The 19,395-nt window shown below is 45.5% G+C and overlaps 1 protein-coding gene across 3 annotated transcripts in view; it reads left to right on the top strand.

The window, feature by feature from the left end:
* The window catches only part of LOC138752499 (zinc finger protein 362-like), a 51,199-nt gene extending 34,485 nt beyond the window's left edge, over nucleotides 1-16,714 (top strand). For 2 of the 3 annotated variants that reach the window (XM_069915316.1, XM_069915317.1), the window contains exons 4-9: nucleotides 992-1,244; nucleotides 6,553-6,847; nucleotides 7,971-8,195; nucleotides 10,497-10,575; nucleotides 13,902-14,060; nucleotides 15,527-16,714. In XM_069915316.1, coding sequence (XP_069771417.1) covers nucleotides 992-1,244; nucleotides 6,553-6,847; nucleotides 7,971-8,195; nucleotides 10,497-10,575; nucleotides 13,902-14,060; nucleotides 15,527-15,643 — 1,128 coding nt within the window. In that variant the 3' untranslated portion in view covers nucleotides 15,644-16,714. The remainder of the gene's footprint in view (nucleotides 1-991; nucleotides 1,245-6,552; nucleotides 6,848-7,970; nucleotides 8,196-10,496; nucleotides 10,576-13,901; nucleotides 14,061-15,526) is intronic. The other variant, XM_069915318.1, reaches the window with a different exon arrangement.
* Nucleotides 16,715-19,395: the final 2,681 nt, after the last annotated feature.

The raw sequence follows: 19,395 nt of genomic DNA, 5'->3' as shown, positions 1-19,395 counted from the left end.
GCCTGGTTGTGGACAACAAAGCTTGCAGGCAGGCATTCTTGCCTTGTGTGGAACGCTTGGTCTCACCTGTAGGAAGATCTTGCGACCTTTACAGGCATTTTAACGTCATCAAGATGCAAACCTTCTGGATTTGAACACAGGCCTGGAAATAAAAGACTGGTATTAAATTAGTGTCTTTCGCACCCAAGGATGGCTAAAGAAGTTTTAAATTTAGACATATACCATGGCCACATGCCCTTTTGGCCCACAAGTCCTTGCCACCTAATTACATCCAATTCACCTTCAAGCCCAATACACTTTGAAAGGTGGGAGGATACCAGAGTCCCTGGGGAAAAGCCACCCAGACATGGGGAGAATGTACATACTCTTCAGACAATGCGGGATTTGAACCTCAGTCCCAGGCACTGTTAACAGAGTTGCGCTAACCTCTACTTCAACCATGCCACCCTCCAGCCCTACCTCAAAGAAATTTAGCTAAAGGCTCCCCCTTGTGGCCAGTTGGTGAATCCACCAGAGAGAAGATCACAGAAGCTCCCAAGCCCATCTTTTGCTGACCTGTCTGGTCCTTGCTGGGCCACAGTTGGGTGGGTGGATAAAATTAGCGGGTTTCCCTGCCCGCTGACCTCTCCAGAAGGCTAGGCCCAGGGTTGGAGTTGGCTTGGCAGGGAATGACCAGGAGGGGCAGGATTGTGCTTGGTTGTGGTAACCTCCCACCATTAAACATCTCGGTGGTGCAACTGATCTGTGGTCACCTGTTCCCCCCCCCTGAGCAAGGGCTTGGCATGCGGTGCCTGCAGAGAGGAGAGGGGAAAGAGGTGGAGTTTGAACCCAGTTAGCTGCCCTGGTCTGGCAGGGATGTATCTCTCCCACTTTCTCACACACCAGTTAGCCAGTGAATTCTGCACCTGGACTGTACAGTGCACAGACTTCCAGTGGGCTTGCCTGTCTGCCCTTCTTGGTATTGCAATGTCTCATCTCTCCTCCCTTCCAGCTCGATAACCTGATGCTCATCAACAAGATCAAGGAGCAGCTGATGGCAGAGAAGATCCGCCCACCGCACATGCCCCCTTCAACCGTGCAATCCCAGCAGCCTCTGCTGCTGCCATCGACCTCACAGAGCAGCCAATCGCCTTTGTCCATTCTGAAGCCGCAGCAACTGTCTGAGGTCCATACACAGACCCCACAGCCCGACGTAGCCCTCCACGCCCGACCTGCTACCAGTTCTGTAACAGGTATTTTGAACTGTAAGGACTCATTTTTTCTGCACGCTAATTGTTGCTTGTTGAATGTTAATTTTTTTATCTGACCCTGTCTAGTCAGGGAGTGAGGCATTGGACTGGGTCGTGCAGTAAGAGGGGTAGATATGTATATTTTAAAAAATTTAGACATACAACACGGACACAGGCCATTTTGGCCCATGAGTCTGTGTTGCCCAATTTGCACCCCATTAACTTACACCCCCGGTTAGTTTTTTTTTGAAGAGTGGGATGAGCCATGGTTTCACTTCCGACGTGATGAGGAAGGGAAGTAGGTTAGGCAGTTGTCTACACTCTGATTGGCCACCTTCTAACTAAACTTCAGGGCGGCATGTTTAGCACCACGCTGTTACAGCGCCAGCTGGGATTCGAATCCAGTGCTGTCTGTAAGGAGTTTGTACATTATCCCCATATCTTTGTGGGTTTCCTCTGGGTACTCCGGTTTCCTCCTGCCGTTCAAAACATACTGGGCTTGTAGGTCAGTTGGGTGTGATTGGGCAGCATGGGCTCGAGGGCCAAATGAGCCTGTTATCATGCTGTATGTTTAAATTTCAATGGTAGATGCAGTTAGAGGGACTGAATGCCATGCAGCCGCTCCTAACCCTTAATTGTTGGCTCCCTATGGATTAGGACTTGTTCCAGCGAACAGTGGGGGGAGTCTTTACAAAATCCTGTGGATGCTGGGACGGGTTGGCCTCTGTAGCTGCCTGACTTAACAGTTGCAGAAATCGACAGAGAGCCCTGTGGAATCTCAGAGCACAAGAATGCTTGTGTGATGAAGTGCCTTGCTGGTGAAGTTTGGATGTCATTGATTCCCAGAGGTGCCATCATGTCACTGCAGTACCGTACACTCTACACCAGATGGCCCTGTTGGTCAAAGTCAAGATGGAGAATGCAGGTACCTCAGGCAGAGCTCAAGAGCGAGCCTGCCAGATGTTCCAGATGCACTTCCTTCATTCTTGGGCAATTAGACATGTCTGAAACTTTGTATTGCGTGCCATTGGCCCCCAGGTCCACCTTGTCAGCCTGAGTTTTCCAGAGACACTCATCTCTCAGCCTATCTTCACACAGCTGGCCTTGCAGATCTGCCAGTATACCCAGTCTGCCTCAAGAGTGGTGAATTAGTCTGGGCTGGAGAGAACAAAGGCTGACCACTATTCAGTGACCCTGCCAAAAAGAACCTGTGAGCCAGACAGTGTATGAGGCTTTGAGTGCGGGAGCCAGGACATCCTGCTTTCATCTGCCTACCTGTAAGGGAATGCTTCAGAGATTCTCCAGATGGACTCGTGGGCCTGTCGTATGATGAAAGTTTGGACTGACTAGGCCTAGTTTCACTCAAGTTTGGAAGGAGAAGAAATCCCGTTGAGGAGTCCAAAATTCTGACCGGGCTCAACATGCTGGGGGGTGGGGGGGGGGGTTGTTATGGAAACACAGATCTCCGTTTGGAATGAAACCTTGGGAATTCCATCCACAGGAAGCCATGAAGGGAGAGGAGCAGGAATTTGCTGTGAAACAGAGGATCATCTATGGTTGTATTGAAGGACCAAGGGGCCTCTTTTTCGCTGGTTTTGTGTTTCTGTTCTTTATAACCAGCTGTAAGCATCTGTTGTATCTGCATAAATAATGCCATGCCTTCCAAGAGACGGGCATGTCAGGAAGAGATGATGGATCTTGTAACGCTAGAGATGTAGTGCAATGTACACTTCCAGCACCTCTCCCAAATTCCAAGTGAATCAGCAGATTCACACAGCCACAGTTTTACAGTGCAGATGCCCTTTGGCCCATCCCATTTACACTGGTCCCATCTTCCTGCATTTGGCACACAACCTTTCCTATCCATCCGACTCAATATTTTAAACATTGTAATTGTCCCTGACTTCCTCTGGCAGCTCATTCCATATATCCACCACCCTCTGTTGCCCCTTTCATTCCACTTTCACCTTTAATCTTTGCTCTTGAGTTTTACGAGCCCCCTATCCTGCCCATCCTGGGAAAGACTCGATAACAACATACCTTTTTGCTGCCCCTCATAATTCTATACACCCCTGTAGGGTCCCCCTTCAGTCTCCAGAGAGGAAAGTCCTAGCCTCTCCTTTTAAATTGAGCTCCCAAGACTCAATAGCATACCTTTCCAGTAGCTGTATATCCAGAACTGTACACAGTACTCCCGAGTATGGTTCCACCAAAGTCTTGCCCAGCTGCAACATGACGTCCCATGCCCTGACTGATGAAGCAAGCCACCCAAACCTTCACCACCCTGTCTACTCCTGTCACCACCTTCAGGAAACTATGTATCTGTAATCCCGAGGTTTTTCTGTTCTACTGCACTCTCCAGGGACCTGTCATTTGCAGTGCAACCTCTGCCCTGGTTTAACCTACCAAAGGGTCACACCTTGCACATGTCTGAGTAAGTTCCATTCCTTGGCCAACCTTCCTGGTTGATCTAGATCACGTTTTCTTTCCACCTTAAGTAATCCCTATGCCATAGGTGGTCTGTGATTAGTAAGGGATTACTTAAGGTGGCATGTGAGTGGGAAGGTTGAGAGTCACTGCTCCAGACCCAATTGTTACTGAAATATTTGGCTTGAGAAAAATTGTCATTGGCTCATTTCCTTTGGAGTTATGAAACCGTGCACATAACGAGTCAATGAGGTACGATTATAACAGTAGTTTTCAAACTTTTTCTCTTCACTACACCTACCTGATCACAGAGCACAGAGCAAAGGAATTACTTAAAATGGTATGTGAGGGGAAAGAGAAAAGTTTGAAAACCACTGATCTAGATCCCTTTGTAATCTTAGATAACCTTCTTCACTGCTCACTGTCCCGCCAACTGGGATGTCAGCTGCAGACTTGCAAACTACCTTGTGGTCCAAGTCGTTAATATAGATGACAAACAGCAGGGGACCCAGCACTGTTCCCTGCAGCATGCCACTGGTCACAGGCCTCCAATCTGAGTAAAAACCCTCCCACTCTTACCATCAAGCTCATTCAAAATGTTTAAATTTAGACATACAGAACGGTAACCGGCCCAGGAGCCCGATTGACCCACCCAATTGACCTACAACCCACGTACGTTTTGGAGGAAGCCAGAGGAAACACGCGCAGATATGGTGAGAGGGTACAAACTCCTCATGGACAGTAACAGCATGGCATTAATCGGGCCTTTCAATTCTCAGTGGAAGGCTTTCAAAGTCTGACCTGCTTCTGGCCCTTATCAAAACTGAGACAGTGACTCTGGGTCAGCTGTAACCTACTACACAAACAACTGGGTCCTGAGCCCCCATCACTGTCTACGATTCGTCCAGAGCATAGGGGACCAGCTCTCTTAATCATTTCAATGAGTAATCAACTTGCGGCGCTGCTCTGAACCTTTTCTGTTGTCACAAGGTCTGGGTTGAAGCAGGGAAGGATTGGTCACACGGTGACGTACCTTGTGTGAGACTCAATCCTCATAGCAGTCAATAGGGTGCTCTTTATTACTAACCACAGGATAGTGCTCATGACCACCTCTGCTCATCAGTGATCAAACTAAAGGCTCCATTGGATGTGAAATGGCAGGACTCAGAATGTTGGTCCAGTGTAACTTTCTCAACCACCATCTTCTCCCCTAATGACTCCACCTCCTGTTAGACCTAAATTCATCTTGGGCATTGGCTACTCCCCAGTAATGAACACAAGTCACCATCTCGCGGACCACTGTACGGCTCTTCACCCTGGTGCCCAACCCCACACTGCCTCCTTCTGTCTCTTCCCCGAGACCCGTTGGGTCAGCCTGCTTTTTTCCCCACCAATCTCCCAGAATGCTCACAGTCTTCCTCCAAGGGAAGATAACTCTAGAACAAAGCCTTTAAGTCCAAGGTGAAATGGGAAAGATCTAACTTTTTCACTGAGGGTGGTCCTTATCTGAATTAATGGAAGCTGTTCTAGATGGCAATATTCAAAAGATATCTGAACATATTTGGATAAGAAGGGCTTGGAAGGACACGGATTAAATACGGCCCAGGATACCAACTCGACGGCATGGAGAAGTTTCACCAAAGGGTCAGTACAGTGGGGTGAAGCTCTCAAGTTCTTGGTACCTGGACTCCATCCTGTCTCTCCTTTCCTGCTTCCTTTCCCATTCTCTCATCTTCTCCACCATTTTGATAAATCCCATTTCTTTGATCCCACTGGCACATCTTTACAACCGGGATCCCATCCCTAAACATCTCCAACCCCCATCAGGAAGGTCTCGTTCATGAAAGAGGACCCAACCGGTTTCCCTCAGTTGGCACTCCCATCCACTGGGCAGAATTAGTCATTATCATGACCAACTTCTCTTTCGGTTACATCCTTTAAGAATAATTCCATTTGCCTTCTGATGTACCTGCAAACCAACCAACCAAACCAACTTTTTCCCTTCACCCCTCTGCAGCGTCAGTTCCCCATGGTTCTCATTTCCTTAATCTTTCAAATATTTATCTATTTCCACCACGACCATAGTTGGAAGTCTGCAAGAGGTGCAAACATTGCAAGAAACACTCATCAGATCAGGCAGCATCTGTGGAGAGAGAATACTTTATTGGAACTGGAAAAGAGGCAGATTTTACATTCCAATGGAGGGGAGGGAATGGGGAAAACTGAGGGAATAGTCAGAAAAATCTGCGAAAAAAAACTAATACAAAATTACTCACCTTGTGGACGTTTACACTCCACTCCTTAAGTTCCTGTGCGCGTTAGTCCCCGTGCTTTTACGTGGAGCGACGTGGCCTGAATTTTTGAGCTGGGCGTCTAATTCATGAGGTGAGTTTTGCGGTGCGATTTACACTGCAGGCTTCCCTTGAAAAGTAGTAAAGGGTCCTGCAGGACAAATCGCAGGGCCAGATTGACTAAAAATTCCCGCACTTTCCTTTTTAGACTGCCCACATGACAGCAAATTTTGATGATTGTGCCATTACGTGCTTGCAGTCAAAAAAAACTAACCCCTAATTATCTATGCTAGACTGGAAACCAAGATTGTCCAGGTAACAAAACTGTTTTGAGAAGGTAAATAAGGGTAGTTAGAGCAAGGAAACATTCAACATTTTGTACAAGAATGAAACCTTTCTCATTGGTGAGGTGGGAATTTGCAGAGTCTTGGACAGAAAGAGATCAGATTAGCAAATAAAACCAGAAAATGCCAAATTGTAACTTTTGAATTTTCAACATCTGCAGATGGAGTTTGATTCAGCAAAGCCACACAAATGAAATTCTCGAGTATGCCAAGATACGAGTTGAGCGTTCTAAGGTTCCGTACGGTTTGTTTTCTCCCCAGGGCTCAGTTTGTCTTCACCCACTGCTACCTGCGACTCCATCAGCGTGACAACCCCCACCCTCGCAAGTCAGGGGCGGACCGAGGTCTCCTCTCCGAGTCTGATCGCTGGCCTTGTCACTCACCACGGGATGGACCCTGCCCATTCCAGCAAGAATGGCCTACCTGGAGCCCTGAAGACTGAGCGAGGCAGGAAGAAGATCAAAGGGGAGAACTGCATTGGGCCACCTGTCCTCGTGGTGCCATATCCCATTCTGGCCTCAGGCAACGAGCCCTCCAAGGACGGGAAAACTTACAGGTTGGGAAATAAGCGGTAGAGTACCACTTGGAAAATGGCGTCCTTGGGAAGCCCAGAGACTGGATCTCCAGGAGCAGTGAAGCCGGGGTGCAGGCCTCACCGGCAGATCATTGCCCACGTTTTTAGTCTCTGGGATCTAGGGGAGGTCCCCACAGGAGGCTGCCACTGAGGCACAAACCTTTGCCTCAGCAGCTGGCGGGTAGAATTGTCACTTCTTGATGGGACGGCAAGCTTTATGAATCCTACTAAAGTGTCTCTCATTCAACGAGAGCTGGCTCATTTCCCATGCCTTTAGCATGCTGGTGGTGTTCTTTCCAGTCGAAGCTAAGAGCTGAACACAGAAGCAAAGCCTTTCATGTCCTCTATTTGCCATTTTTTTTTTGTTGAAGCTTTCTGTGATTCATAGAATCAAAGGGGGGGGGGGGGAAGAGGCCATTTGGCCCATTGTGCCTGTGCTTCCCCCAATTGGTCCATTCCCAAAAGTTCCAATTTGAAAGCACCTTTTGAATCATCTTCCCTCCCACCTGTTCCTCTTACCTCTTGCCCTGTCCTTTCCCTACTCTCCCTCTCCCCTACTTTTTTGTATTCAGCCAAAGAACATTGCAGCACAGAAACAGGCCTTTTGGCCCTTCTAGTCTGTGCCAAACCCACTTTTCTGCCTTGTCCCACTGCCCAGTCTGTTCCCCTCCCATCCATGTACCTGTCCAAATTCTTCTTACATGTTAAAATTGAGCCCGCATTCACCACTTCAGATGGCAGCTCGTTCCACACACCCACCAATCTCTGTGGAAAAAGTCCCCCCTAAACTTTTCCCCTTTCACCCTTAACCCATGTTTGTATCTCACCTACCCCGAGCAGAAAAAGCTGACCTACATTTACACTGTCTGTCCCTCTCATAATTTTAAATACCTCTCTCTAATCCCTTCATTCTTCAACACACCAGGGAATAAAGTCCTAACCTGTTTAACCTTTCCCCGTAACTCAGCTCCTGAAGTCCGGGCAAGATTCATCGTAATGCACCAGGCATTTTGTTGGACCTGTTGGGTGATTAGAAGTGAGTTAGTACACTCTGGTTTGCAAGGACTCTCGCCTAAGAAACCCTGTTTCTCCCTTTCCTCACCAGGTGCAAGATCTGCCCTTTGACCTTCTTCTCCAAGTCCGAAATGCAGATTCACTCAAAATCCCACACGGAAGCGAAACCTCATAAGTGTCCTCACTGCTCCAAGTCGTTTGCCAATGCATCCTACCTGGCTCAGCACCTACGCATCCACTTAGGAGTGAAGCCGTACCACTGCTCCTACTGCGAGAAATCCTTCCGCCAGCTCTCTCACTTGCAGCAGCATACAAGGTGAGCCTGAATTTTTCGGTCGGTGGCTCTGTGGGGCATGACCGCTTTACCGTTTCTTTGCTGTTTTTACCCATCCAATCCCACCCGCTCACAGCCAACTATGCATGCTCCCTGTTCCTGCTGGTGGGGAGACGGGAGGCGGGAGCGATCTTATGTCCACAGTGACCCAAGCTGCTCTGTACGACGCATGGTTCAGTGGAAAATTGTAGAAGATGAGGGAGGAGACTAACAGAGAAACGTGGTGCACATTAGGACACAATTAATGAAGATTTAATAGATTTTTAGTCTCATTCTGCATTGGGATACCTGATTCACTTAGCAAATCTCACACAACCACGCCTGGAGTTCTTGAAGTCAAATTGAAATTGTAGAATTGCACTCCATTTGCCTGAACATTACTTATTATCGATGCTGCAAAAAGCATTGTTTGCCTGCTATCTAGGCAAGTCAACTCACTCGACAGATAATGCAACAGTTTCAGGATAATGGTACAATAAGCCAAGTAGTTCAGGGCATGGAAAAGAGTACAGTTTAAAAATGATGGAAGGGCAGCATGGATCCCTGTACAAATCTAATAGCAGCCGTCCTTAATCCTGGAGGTTTGTGTTTTCAGGCTCGTGCATCTTCTGTCCATCGGAAATGGGACAAGTCTTTTGGTACATTGGAAGCTTTCCCAAGGCAGCGGGAGGTATGGGCAGAGTCAATGGAAGGGAGGTTGGCTTGCGTGCTGGCCTGGAGCTGCGTTTGCAACCCAATTTCTTGCAGTCTTGGGCAGACTAGATCCCATTCCAAACTGAGATGCATCAGGACAGAATAGCTCCTCTGGTGCCTTCCTCAGAGAGTTCAAGTTTATTATTATACAATTTTAGGGTACAACTGGACGAAACGGCGTTCTTCAGTTCTCGGTGTATAAACCATGCATATATAGACATAGAGCAAATATTTACAAGCAATTTGTATGCAGTGCACCATATATAAAAATAAGCAATTATTGCTAAATAATAGTAGATTTTTAGAGGTATAGAATGAGCATTTTATCAGTTGTTCTCGATGCCCATGGGAAGAAGCTGTTTCTCAGCTTAATGGTTCCCGTTCTGATACTCCTGTATCCTGTCCTGACAGGAGTAGTTGGAAGATTGGAAGATGCTATGGGCAGGATGGTAGGGGTCCTTAATGATTTTACAACCCCTCTTCAGACAAAAATCTTGGTTGATCACATCAGTGTGGGGGAGGTGGGGAAGGGAGATCCCAGTGATCCTTTCTGCTGCTCTTATGGTCCTGTGGATTGGCCTCCAATTCAATGCTCTGCACCAATCGTACCAAACTATGATATGGCCTGTACAGAATGCTTTCGATAGAGCTCTTGTCGAAAGTTGACATGCTGCTGGCCGGTAACTTTGCTCGCCTCAGTCTTCTCGGGGAGTGCACTCCCCGTTGCGCCTTCCCGACAAGTGAGGAGGTGTGTGTGCACAGGATAAATCAGTTCTTAAGTGGACTCCAAGGATCTTGTTACTCTCTAGTTCTCAACCTTTTTCTTTCCACTCACTTACTATTTTAAGTATTCCCTATGCCATCAGTGCTCTGTGATTAGTAAGGGATTGCATGTGAGTACAAAGGGAAGGTTGAGAATCACTGCTCTAGACCCCGTTGTTACTGAAATATTTTGCTTGAGAAAAATTGTCATTGGCCCATTTTTTGGAATTATGAAACCCTGCACATAACGAATCAATTAGGCATGATTAAAACAGTGGTTTTCAACCTTTTTCTTTCCAATCCCCTACTAATCACGGAGCACTGATGGCATAGGGAATAGTTAAAGTGGTGCGTGAGTGGAAAGAAAAAGGTTGAGAACCACTGCTCCACTCCCTCCATCACAAAGTAATTGATGTGGAGTGGAGGGTGGTCATATCTGGGCCTCCCGAAATCCACAATTATATCCTTTGTCTTGTCCTCATTGAGACTCAGGTTGTTATTCCCGCACCATAACACGAGATTTTCCACCTCTTTGGGGAGAAGCTGAATTACCTCAACCCTCTGAGGCAGTGAAGTCTTTGGTGGGGTTTCCCAGCCACAACGGCGGTGTGGGAAATAATTACTTATTTTTATGTATGCAAGTTAACATTTATGACAGCAAATCTGTCAACAGGGTATGGGTTAATTAGGGGCCCCTCCACAGACTGGGTGCCTCTTGCCCAGGACCGGGAATACCTTTCACCTTGCACTCTGAGTGCCCCCCTCTCTCTCACTGGTACTTCATGAGGAGTGCATGATGAATTGTGAACTTGTGCCTTGTCAATGCAGGATCCACACTGGGGACCGACCGTACAAATGCGCCCACCCTGGCTGTGAGAAGGCGTTCACTCAGTTGTCAAACCTGCAGGTAAGTGTACAAGTGCTCATCAGCTTTAGATGCTGCTGCAAGCTTGTGCACGTTTGAATTTTAATTGATATGCCTCAGAAACCAAATACAGTACAACCCCTGTTATCCAGAATTCAAGCAACAAGCAGCCTCAAGCAACTGTCAAAAAGAATTGCAGAAAATTAATAGGTAAAAAAATATGGAAGGTTAAAATTGGCACGTCTCACTATTAGTTCACCAGTTCACGCAGAATGGAAGCGGAAAGTTCACTTACCCGGCATCTACCAATCCCCACAGGTGCTGGATACCACTTTTTACAGATTCCGAATGAAGGAATCAGGCCCGAAACGTTGATCACCTTTTACTTCCTATGGATGCCGAGGGTCCCCAGAACTCTTGTCCATCCTGCGGGCTTTTGACCGCCATGGATTGTTGAGCATAATTTATCTGGTGTGGGAGGTGTAATGAATTGAATCTGGGAGAAGGGAACATGAAGAATTTTAGGAGTGGTTCTGAAGAACAATATTTAGGATGGAACCTCTAATCAGCATGAGAAGAGAAAGATTGACAGCCCAGATTTTGACAGAAATAGTTTATTCCAGCAAACAATATCTTTCCTCTCAGAATACACAGTGGTGGTACATGCTATAAACCAAAGTGACTCATGTAGAGTTAGTTTTAATCTGTTTCAGGACAGAGATCCTGCAGCTTTTTAGACTCGATGTCTTCCGTGCAGTTGCCAGGCTGAATAGGAGGGCAAACAAATAACCTGGGAAACTTTCGTTATTGGAACTGAGGAGTATTGAAAAGCTAACTGAGAAACAAAATTCTTGGAAAGATCAGTCAGTATTTGAAGGTTAGCATCGCAGGCAAAAAAATCTCGTGACCGAGGAGCTGACCTGTGCGTGGAGAGGACTGATGAATGGATAGGCTATTAGAGAATAAATGGGGAACTGGATAAATGGAAATGCTCTGTGATCAGACATCCAACTCAAAGGCCACCTCCAATGAATATGATGGGCGTGGCTCATCAGCGGCAAATGATTTTTAGTTCTCAGTTGAACTTGCACAATGTATCAGCAATTAAAGCATCCTAAGTTCAATAAAATTTAATTTAATGTTTCTTCAACTTCCTACATTAGGCAGCAAATCTGAAATTATCTTGTATTTAGCTTGATATCATCTATCATAATCCCCAATTCTATATTTATCCACGAAGCAAACCCTTTTGAAAAAAATTTGTTGTCCAGTGTAATTTGGTTGAGGTCTCCAGTGTACCTGTTTGGCTGCAGCAAATAAGAATTTTGGTGCACCTGAATGTTGTGCTTGTATAATGACGATGAATTCTTACCTATCATCATCTATCCCACATCCTCAGCGACTCCCTCCAAATTATTCTCCCACCCACACTGGTGGCAACCGAGAGGAAGGAATCTACCAATGTCGACTGGGAGAATGCTTCGTCGAGCACCTTGGCTCTGTCCGCTGTAATAGTGGAGAACTCCCAGCGGCCTATTATTTCAATGACCCACCGCATCATTCCCATGCCACGTCAACTGAGACCACCTGCAAATTGGAGGAACAGCACCTCATGTGCTATCCGGGCTCTCTCCAACCAGATGTCATTAATATCGACCTCCCATTTCCCTTAGGCCCCCCACTGTCTCTACCATCCCATCCCTCTGTCTCTCTCTTTGTCTTTTCTCTCTCTGACTCTATCTCTCTCTCTCTCTGTCTTTTTCTCTCTCTGTCTTTTTCTCTCTCTGTCTTTTTCTCTCTCTGTCTTTTTCTCTCTCTGTCTTTTTCTCTCTCTGTCTTTTTCTCTCTCTGTCTTTTTCTCTCTCTGTCTTTTTCTCTCTCTGTCTTTTTCTCTCTCTGTCTTTTTCTCTCTCTGTCTTTTTCTCTCTCTGTCTTTTTCTCTCTGTTTTTTTCTCTCTGTCTTTTTCTCTCTGTCTTTTTCTCTCTCTGTCTTTTTCTCTCTCTGTCTTTTTCTCTCTCTGTCTTTTTCTCTCTCTGTCTTTTTCTCTCTCTGTCTTTTTCTCTCTCTGTCTTTTTCTCTCTCTGTCTTTTTCTCTCTCTGTCTTTTTCTCTCTCTGTCTCTCTCTCTGTCTCGTTCTCTCTCTGTCTCGTTCTCTCTCTGTCTTTTTCTCTTTCTGGTTCACTCTCCCTCACTGTTTCTATCTGTCTCTCTGTCTGTCTGTCTGTCTGTCTGTCTGTCTCTCTCTCTCTCATGGCCATCATGTATCAACCAACTCCACCAGTAATGCCCTGCCTTAACCAACTTTTCTACCAACCATCGTGCCTTTGACATGTGAGAGTAGAGCGGATACCTCATGAGAAAATTTGTAGACAGGACAGTTAAATGGCAAATTAATTTTTAATGTAGATAAATGTGAAATGCTGTGCTTTCCTGGAAAATAAAATTGAAGTGAACAGAATTGGGTGGAATAGCATTGAGAGACAAGGATGCAGATGAGTAATTCATTAACAAAACATTAGTACGTGTCAGCAGTGCTCTAGAATTTATCTTTAAGGCTGCAGAATTTTTAAAAAAAAATTTTTTTGTTAAACTTGTAAACTTGCACCTCGAGTTCTCGGCATCAGGACTGGTAAATGTGCAAGGAAGGCTAACCAAGATGGTGCCACTCGTAGCTCGAGTTGTGTTACGACATGTTGGTGATTCCTTTTTTTCTTTTTCAATAATTTTATAGTTTTCAACAGTAATAAACAAGTAAAAGCCATGAAACAGAATAGCACATAAAAAGGAATATACAGGTGTAGTAATTATATGAAGAAAAAAATACAATATATAAATAAAGTACTTTAACAAACAGACTAAAAAAAAAGAAAAAAAGTATATTATGCACTTAAACAATATAAAATGGCTGTGTTGGTGATTCTGTCATTATAAAATGGAGAACCATCTAGTACCTGCAAGCAGGTATGTGTTCTCTTGTGAACGTGATCAAAGAGGTCACTTCAGTGCACGGCTGCAGGCGATCATCGGCCTACCTGAATACGTCCACCTGGACACATTGAATTTCAAGAGAGCTGGATGAGTTGGAATGTACATCCCGATTTTGTGATTTATCCATTGAGCTAGGAAAGCCATCCACCATTGACCCACCTTCCACAACTGCTCACTCAGGACATTGGACCAAGTCCCAATGCATTTTGTCGGGTCCTCCCAGTGCCACAATCACATGACTGGTTGTTTCTCCTGCTTGCTGAATTGTGGGCTCCCGCTGCAGATAAATTGGTGGCTCTTTTACACCACAATAAAGTCTCACTGACGGTGCTGTGCTTTCAGACGTGTGACCTTTCAATGATTCTTTTGTCTCTTTCAGTCTCATCAACGACAACACAACAAAGATAAGCCGTACAAGTGTCCAAACTGTTACAGAGCGTATTCAGACTCCGCCTCACTGCAGATCCACCTCTCCACACACACGGTTAAACACACTAAGGCCTATTGCTGCAGCATGTGTGGACGAGCCTACACCTCAGTACGTACCCAGAATGCCTGGCAGCCGCTTCGCGTTTTTGTTTGTAAGGCAGTGACCACCCTCTAGACTCTGTGAATTCAAGTTCTAGTCCAAGATTTGAACTTACGAACCTCGGGCTACTGACGGGGTGCTGTGTTGTAAATGTTACCTTTAAAAAATGTTAAAATGAAACCCATCCACCCACCCACTCATGAAAGCATGCCCTTTCGAAGAAGGGAATGGTCGACGTTCTATACTTCATTCAACGTCCTTACAAACATGATTATCTAGTCATTATGACATTGCTACTTATGGGCATTTCCCCTTGAGGCATTTTGTTTGGGTTGAAATAATGCGATGTGAATTTCTGGAAGATTTAGGACTTTGTACTGGGAAGGATAATTGAGTGCTGGGGTGGGATCCTGCATTAATTTTTGGGATCATGATAGGGTGATTTAAATAGTTTTAGGTTTGTGTCATGAACCAAGGTTTAACTGGTGCTGTTTTAGGACATTGCCCAGTGCAATAGTAAGATGAGTTGGTAATACCCTGTCGTACCTTGCCCATGATCACAGCTTTCACCCTACATGGGAGGGGATTTGTGCCAAATGATCTAGATTCCTGATGGATGTCTCTCAGTTGTGATGGAGAGGATTTTTTTTTTCTTTCTCTCTAACCCAGAGTTAAGGGGGCTAGCCTATGAGGAGAAATTGAGTCGCCTCGGACTGTGCTTGCTGGAATTTAGGAGAGGAGATCTTAGAGAAACGTGTAAAGTAATGAAAGGCATAGATAAGATAGAGGTAGGTAAGCTCTTTCCATTGGTGGGGGCGACCAGAACTTGGAAACGTAGCCTGAAGATCCAGAAGAGTAGATTTAAGACACAGATGAGGAGGAACTTCTTTTCCCACGAGGGTGGTGAATTGGTGGAATTCACTGCCCACTGAAGCAGTGGAGGTGATCTCAGAAAATATCTAACACAAGGTTGGGTAGATCTTTACACAGTAGGGGAATTACGGGATAAGGAGGAAAGGCAGGGAGGTAGAGATGAGCCTAACATCAGATCAGCCATTGAATGGCAGAGCAGGCTCGATGGGCCAGATGGCCACTTCCTGCTCCTATCTCTTATAGTTGGGCCTGTCCTATGGCTCCACAGAACCTCCGGTTGATGCTGCCTGACTGACTGAGTTTGTCCAGCACAGCTGGGGATTGTCTATTCATCTGCTGCCAGTCAGCAGCCAACCGATGAATGGTTGATGGACTTGCCATCCCCTGGCATGTGCACCAGGTCATTTCTAGTGTGGGCTTGACATCATTGTTTTCTGTGGGTTCGACGGTGAGCTGGGGCAGGAAGAACCTACCTCCAGATTTTCCCCTCATCGTAAGAGAATCTTCAGTCCCTGTCTGTGGCAACAGAGGGGAGGTCAGTGTAGCTGGTGATCTCGGTTGTAACACAATGGTGAAATAATTGACATGTGGATCTTTTGCAGGAGACATACCTCATCAAGCATATGGCAAAGCATACAGCAGTGGACCATGCCATCGATACTCACTCCCCTCAGAGAACGGAATCCCCAAGTTGTCCTGTTCGGATTTCTCTAATTTAGTCAGACCCTGCGTTGGAACTGTAAGGAAGTGGACGACACTCTGGGGGCAAAGGTCAGATGCATATTACAAAAGGATGAGGAGCATTTCCTTTCTGGTTTGTGCTCTGTTGGTGTTTATTCAGTCTCAGAGCAGAGACCCAACCGCACCAGTAACATTAGCACCAAGTGCAGAGACTGCCAAAGACTATAATGATGCACTTTGAGCCAAATGTATACCGTTGCCAAGGAGGTGAGTGCCTGTGGCCCTCAGACAGACGACTTCCGTTGCTGGGCAACGGCACTGGAAGCAATGGCATATCCTGCAAACTGGTAACCTCTTCAATTAAGGGCGTGGATCCATACTACATGTGACTTTATAAGCTGTGTCTGAGAGCACCACTTTTATTAACATTTAAGTTGTCTTACTGTCACACAGGAAGACGGAAGAGAAGAAAAATTAAGGGAATCGAATAGAGATAGAATTACTAAACAGTTATCTCATTTTGTTGTTCTGTGATAGTGTGACAATTCTAGTTTTCAGTTATCATTTATTAGCTAATATGAATTATTATACTAAATGTATGGTCAATTTTCATGTGTTTAATTAATGTCTTAGCCCAACCTTTTTAACTGGCTCTATATACAGATGCTGCCACCAATCCTTTTTAACCTGCATCATAACTAGTTCAGTTCCGATTACCCATTTTCACCGTCATTGAATGCAGGATAATGTCGCCTGCATAAATGACTGCTCAACTGCCTCTGCTTGCTTGTAACGGGTTGCTGTGAATAGCAGGAACCAAATTATGTTATGACTTCTGTTGCAGCCATGAAAGTTCTCCATGTCAAACAAATTCTGCAAAGATACAGGCTTCCCCCATTATTTAACTCCAAGACTGAAATGCTGGAACTAAATCTGAGGTGAGGTGAAATTAAACTGACATTGATTTATACCCAGCATTATTCAGTAGATATTACTCGGGAATCGAATCTGACTTTACTTGACTGCCTGCTATGTTTGTCTTGTCGTGACTGTACCATTTGCGAGATCTCTCTGCTGGGGTTAAATGAGTTCATCCTCTGGGTCCAGCGTGGGCGGCATCTCTCGGGGGGGGGGGTGGGGGGCGATATGTGTGGGCCAAGGAGAAGTGTCAGTTTGCAATAGGTACTGCTCTTCCAGGATGGTGACCGAATGCATGTTGCTGGGCTGGAGTTGGGGAGACCTTAACCTGGCCCATTGTCTCTGTTGATCTGACCTGGAAATGCTTGACAATAACAAAAAGAAATGAAGTGCAGGTGATTATGGACCGCAGCAGAGAGGGGCCCTCGGCAATATAGTGTCTGCCAGATGACAGTAACTGGTAACCACACAGGACATTATCGACTAAACATTTGTTGAAGTTACTCAGTGTCAAATTCTGCTGCTCCTGGTAAGTTATGTCTTTTTTTAAAATTACAATTAATTTGTCACATACACTTTTAATACCGTTGTTTCAAAGAGATTTATACAATAGTCAATTATAGTAATCTTTTCTTTAATTTTTTTATATAATATATATAAATATGTATAATTCATTTTTGCCTGAGGGAGAAGTCCTGCCGGTTTAGCGTACACTTGGCCTGCACTGTCACTCATCTGATGTTCTTGTGGAACAGTATATTTGTTAAAAAGGTTCTGAAAGAAATGTTTGTGGAGGGGTGCTTGCAAAAGAAATTGTTTAAAGTTAAAAGTTCAGGCGTGGTTGGATTTGGATCTGGGCTTTGCACCTCAGTCCAACGGGAGTTGGAATCCATCTGTGCTGGGCAGTCCTGGAGGAGCCTGCGTGTGACATCGACTTCTCCCCGTTGCAAGGCGGGGGGTGGGGGGGGGGGGTTCCATCAATCCACAGCACCAAAGTCATGTTCAGAAGATGGCAGAAAGCCATCACAGTGACCTCTGATCTGTAGCCAATTCATTTTCTCATCAGGCCAACATGGTAAATTCAGCAGAAAGGTTTCTATCGTCTGTAATTCTGGGGGCGGGAAAAAAATGGCAAGGAATGAGTAGTTGATGAATGTTCTCGAAATGTTGATTGTAATCTCCTCAGTGTATTTAGGGAGGGAAATCTTGCTGCTGCCTTGCGGTTTTGTGAAAACATGGCAATCTTTGTGCACAGCATTGGATATGTGAAGGAATGCATTTGTGAAGTTGCTGGTACAGAGTAACAAGACGTCGATGTTATGTATTTATGGGCAGAAAGCAGAAGGGATTCTTGCTTTGCATTTAGGTCTGCTCTGCCTGGTTTGAAAGCACTTGATAATGATTTGGAAGTGTTCGGGGAGGGGGGGTGGGGTGCAGAAATTCTGTGTGTGGGAAAAAAAGTTATTGACAGACTGGAAAAATGCTTTGATTAATTTTCACTTTAATTTTTTGCGGGACAAGGACATTGGTCAGACTGCTGAGTGAAGGCCTTTGTGTGGAGAGACTTGGAGAAAAAGTTTTTTTTCTTTTGGACAGGGAGGCACTCAGTGAAGAAGGGAGGAAGTGTTAACATTATTACCAGTGTTGCTCCTCTGCAGGCCAGTGTAAGAAATAGTAAAATATATCAAGTTTGTTCACCACGCTATTCCTTAATTGGTTTTAATTCTTCTCAAAAATGGGAAACTGCTTTGGAAATCATCAGTCTTAATGCCAGATTCTGCAGAAGATAAACATTCAAAACCCAGTCTGAATGCTTGGTTAAGCAACTGGGAACCTGTACTGGTAGATAGAATCGACCTTAATTTTGCTGATTGACAGAATAGGCTCAGGACACCTGGTTGAACAAAATTCACATAACAGAAGTGAGATATTGCCCTAATCCATGAGATATACATGGCTAAAAAGAAAACACACATTTCTCTGTAACGAAGACAAGCTGTTATAAACGGATAATCGGACAAATGGTGAGGTAATAGACAGGTTTGTGAAAGTGATTTTCAGAAGAGAGTAAGAATTCCGGTTTCATGCTTGAATCTTGTTTGTTTCCTGACTGAAAATTCTTCCCCTTCTCCTCTCTGCAGCATTGGGGTTCCAGTCTCGTGTTCCCCACCAAGCTTCAGAACTGTAGGTACGAACCTAAGATCCGGTGAGTTCGACTAGCGGCTCAGTCAGTGTTTTGATGAATTCCAGTATGGTTTGCCCATTCAGATGAATGGTTAAGGAATAGAACAAATTTTTTTGCTTCAGAACTGGTAATTGCACATGCTGTAGACCAGTGGTTCCCAACCTTTCTCTTTTCACTCCCATCCCACTTTAAGTAATCCTGATGCCATCGGTAAGGGATTGCTTAAGGTGGGATGGGAGTGGGAAGGAAAGGTTGAGAACCACTGCTCTAGAGCCAATTGTTTCTGAAATATTTTGCTTGAGAAAAATTGTCATTGGCCCATTTCCTTCTGAGTTATGAAACCGTGCACATAACGAGTCAATGAGGGACGATTCTAACAATGGTTTTCAAACTTTTTCTTCCCACCCACATACCACCTGAAGCCATCCTTTACGAATCACAGAGCACCTCTGGCATAGGGAATACTTAAAGTGGTATGTGCCTCACTCGACCGAGGCCCCGGTCCGGGCAGGGAGTGGGAGGCGGTGGCCCCAGTCCAGGCACAGGGTGAACTGCGGCGGCCTCGGCCCCGGTCCGGGCAATATGGACCGACCTAGGAGGGGAGGCAGGCCCCTCCAGCCCGGGTAAGAAACCTGCATAGGAGAAGGCCACTCCGATATAAAACCTACGACCCAAGGACCTCGCTGC

Source organism: Narcine bancroftii, chromosome 2, assembly GCF_036971445.1.
Source record: "Narcine bancroftii isolate sNarBan1 chromosome 2, sNarBan1.hap1, whole genome shotgun sequence".
In the NCBI taxonomy this organism is placed as follows: Eukaryota; Metazoa; Chordata; class Chondrichthyes; order Torpediniformes; family Narcinidae; genus Narcine; species Narcine bancroftii.
This window is presented reverse-complemented; position numbering and strand designations above follow the sequence as displayed.